We start from the raw sequence: 3,075 nt of genomic DNA, 5'->3' as shown, positions 1-3,075 counted from the left end.
TCCATCCAGGAATCCCTCCATCCCAAATCCATCCAGGAATTCCCCCCCAATCCCAAATCCATGTGGGAATCCCAAACGCACCGGATGGTGATCTCGAAGATCTGGTTGAGTTTGCTCTGGAGCAGCGTTGCCTGGAAAAAAGGATCCACAGAAAGTCTGGGATAACCGCCGGGATCGAGGCTGGAATTCCAGCCGGGAATTCCCATTCCCGGGAATTCTCACCCTGGCTCCGCAGTGGGCGGCGATTTCCTCGAACGGAGCCTTCTGGAATTTTTCCACCACCTGACGGCGCCGTTCCCGTTCCTGCTCCTCCACGGCCACGCTGTCTGCTGGAACACCGGGAAAACAGGGATCAGGGATGAGCCCGGAAAATCCCACAATCCCACGGGGCAGCAGGAATGGCCCAGGGAGCTGGGAAGGGGTTGGAAATCTGGGAATGGCTGAGGGAGCTGGGAAGGGGCTGGAAATCCAGGAATGAGGTGGGAAGGGGCTGGAGCAGCAGGAATATCTGAGGGAGCTGGGAAGGGGTTGAAAATCTGGGAATATCTGAGGGAGCTGGGAAGGGGATGGAAATCTGGGAATAATGGAGCTGGGAAGGGGTTGGAAATCTGGGAATGGCTGAGGGAGCTGGGAAGGGGCTGGAGAACCTGGGAATAATGGAGCTGGGAAGGGGCTGGAGAACCTGGAATGGCTGAGGGAGCTGGGAAGGAGCTGGAAATCTGGGAATAAGGGAGCTGGGAAGGGGTTGGAAAACTGGGAATGGCTGAGGGAGCTGGGAAGGGGCTGGAGAACAGGGAATGAGGGAGCTGGGAAGGGGCTGGAAAAGCAGGAATGGCCAAAGGATCTGGGAAGGGGCTGGAAATTCGGGAATGGCTGAGGGAGCTGGGAAGGGGCTGGAAAACCAGCAATGGCCGAGGGAGCTGGGAAGGGGTTGGAAATCTGGGAATAAGGGAGCTGGGAAGGGGCTGGAGAACCTAGAATGGCTGAGGGAGCTGGGAAGGGACTGGAGAACAGGGAATATCTGAGGGAGCTGGGAAGGAGCTGGAAATCTGGGAATAAGGGAGGAGGGAAGGGGCTGGAAATCTGGGAATAAGGGAGGTGGGAAGGGGCGGGAAATCTGGGAATAAGGGAGCTGGGAAGGGGCTGGAAAAGCAGGAATGGCCAAAGGATCTGGGAAGGGGTTGGAGAACTGGGAATGGTTGAGGGAGCTGGGAAGGGGCTGGAAATCTGGGAATAAGGGAGCTGGGAAGGGGCTGGAGAACAGGGAATGGCTGAGGGAGCTGGGAAGGGGTTGGAAAACTGGGAATAAGGGAGCTGGGAAGGGGCTGGAAAACCAGCAATGGCTGCGGGAGCTGGGAAGGGGCTGGAAACAGGGAATATCTGAGGGAGCTGGGAAGGGGCTGGAGAACTGGGAATGGCTGCAGAAGCTGGGAAGGGGCTGGAAAACTGGGAATAAGGGAGCTGGGAAGGGGCTGGAAATCTGGGAATGGCTGAGGAAGCTGGGAAGGGGCTGGAGAACAGGGAATGGCTGAGGGAGCTGGGAAGGGGATGGAAATCTGGGAATGGATGAGGGAGCTGGGAAGGGGTTGGAAATCTGGGAATATCTGAGGGAGCTGGGAAAGGGCTGGAAAACAGGGAATAAAGGAGCTGGGAAGGGGCTGGAAATCTGGGAATAACGGAGCTGGGAAGGGGCTGGAAATCTGGGAATAAGGGAGCTGGGAAGGGGCTGGAGAACCTGGAATGGCTGAGGGAGCTGGGAAGGGGCTGGAAATATGGGAATAAGGGAACTGGGAAGGGGCTGGAGAACTGGGAATGGCTGAGGGAGCTGGGAAGGGGCTGGAAAAGCAGGAATATCTGAGGGAGCTGGGAAGGATCTGGAGAACCTGGAATGATGAGTGAGTTGGAAAGGGGTTGGAAATCTGGGAATAAGGGAACTGGGAAGGGGCTGGAGCAGCAGGAATGGCTGAGGGAGCTGGGAAGGGGCTGGAGAACCTGGAACGGTTGAGGGAGCTGGGAAGGGGTTGGAAAACAGGGAATGGCTGCAGGAGCTGGGTAGGGGCTGGAAATCTGGGAATGGCCAAGGGAGCTGGGAAGGGGTTGGAAAACCAGGAATGGCTGAGGGAGCTGGGAAGGGGTTGGAAATCTGGGAATAAGGGAGCTGGGAAGGGGCTGGAGAACCTGGAATGGCTGCAGGAGCTGGGTAGGGGCTGGAAATCTGGGAATGGCCGAGGGAGCTGGGAAGGGGTTGGAAAACCGGGAATGGCTGAGGGAGCTGGGAAGGGGCTGGAGAACTGGGAATAAGGGAGCTGGGAAGGGGCTGGAGAACCGGGATCCTGGAGGGATTTTCCCACCTCAGTCATTCCCAGATTCCCGGATTTTCCCTCCTTACCTATGGCTTTCTTCAGCGTCTCGTAGGTGATTTCCTCGGCCGGAGCTCTCTGGGAAAAAAAGGGAAAAGGGGGAATGAGACTCCGGGAAAAGCGGGAGAGACTCCGGGAATATCCCAGGAAACCATTCCAGGATCCCTTTTAATCCAAACTATCCCGGAATTCCGGGATTTCCCACCCAAACACCACATTCCTGGTGTGTGGATCCTCTGGGATCCAGGGAAAACCTTTGGAAGTTGTCCCTGCCCATGGAATGAGATGATCCTTGGGATCCCTTCCGATCCAAACTATCCTGGAATTCCAGGATTTCCCACCCAAACACCACATTCCTGGAGTGTGGATCCTCTTGGATCCCAGGAAAACCAAGATTCCCTGTTGGAATTTCTCCCTGCCCATGGAATGAGATGATCCTTAGAGTCCCTTTGAATCCAAACTATCCTGGAATTCCAGGATTTTCCAGCCCCTCCTCACTGCTGGGAACGAGGAGTTCTGGATCCCAGTCTTGGAATTTTGGGATTTGATGATCCCACAGGTCTTTGGAAGAGGTTTTTTTGGGGATTTGGGGGATTTTTCTAGAGGGAAAGAGAAGTTGATCCCAAAAATCTGCCTCTTTCCCTGCTCAGCTGCTCCAAAAAATGGGAAAAATTCCCTCCTGTCCTTCCCAACTTTCCAAAAATCCGGGATTTTT

The 3,075-nt window shown here is 55.5% G+C and overlaps 1 protein-coding gene across 1 annotated transcript in view; it reads right to left on the bottom strand.

The window, feature by feature from the left end:
* LOC113980859 (protein EFR3 homolog B-like) overlaps positions 1–2,438 on the bottom strand; it is a gene marked incomplete at its 5' end in the record, with an annotated part of 4,049 nt that extends 1,611 nt beyond the window's left edge. The window contains 3 exons of the mRNA XM_027708077.1: positions 82–131; positions 223–326; positions 2,390–2,438. Coding sequence (XP_027563878.1) covers positions 82–131; positions 223–326; positions 2,390–2,438 — 203 coding nt within the window. The remainder of the gene's footprint in view (positions 1–81; positions 132–222; positions 327–2,389) is intronic.
* Between the last annotated feature and the right edge of the window lie 637 nt (positions 2,439–3,075).

The sequence above is a fragment of the Neopelma chrysocephalum genome, unplaced genomic scaffold, assembly GCF_003984885.1.
Source record: "Neopelma chrysocephalum unplaced genomic scaffold, ASM398488v2 Primary Assembly neopelma1_95437, whole genome shotgun sequence".
NCBI classification, from domain to species: Eukaryota; Metazoa; Chordata; class Aves; order Passeriformes; family Pipridae; genus Neopelma; species Neopelma chrysocephalum.
Note: the sequence above shows the minus strand (reverse complement) of the source record. Positions and strands in the feature narration are given on the sequence as shown.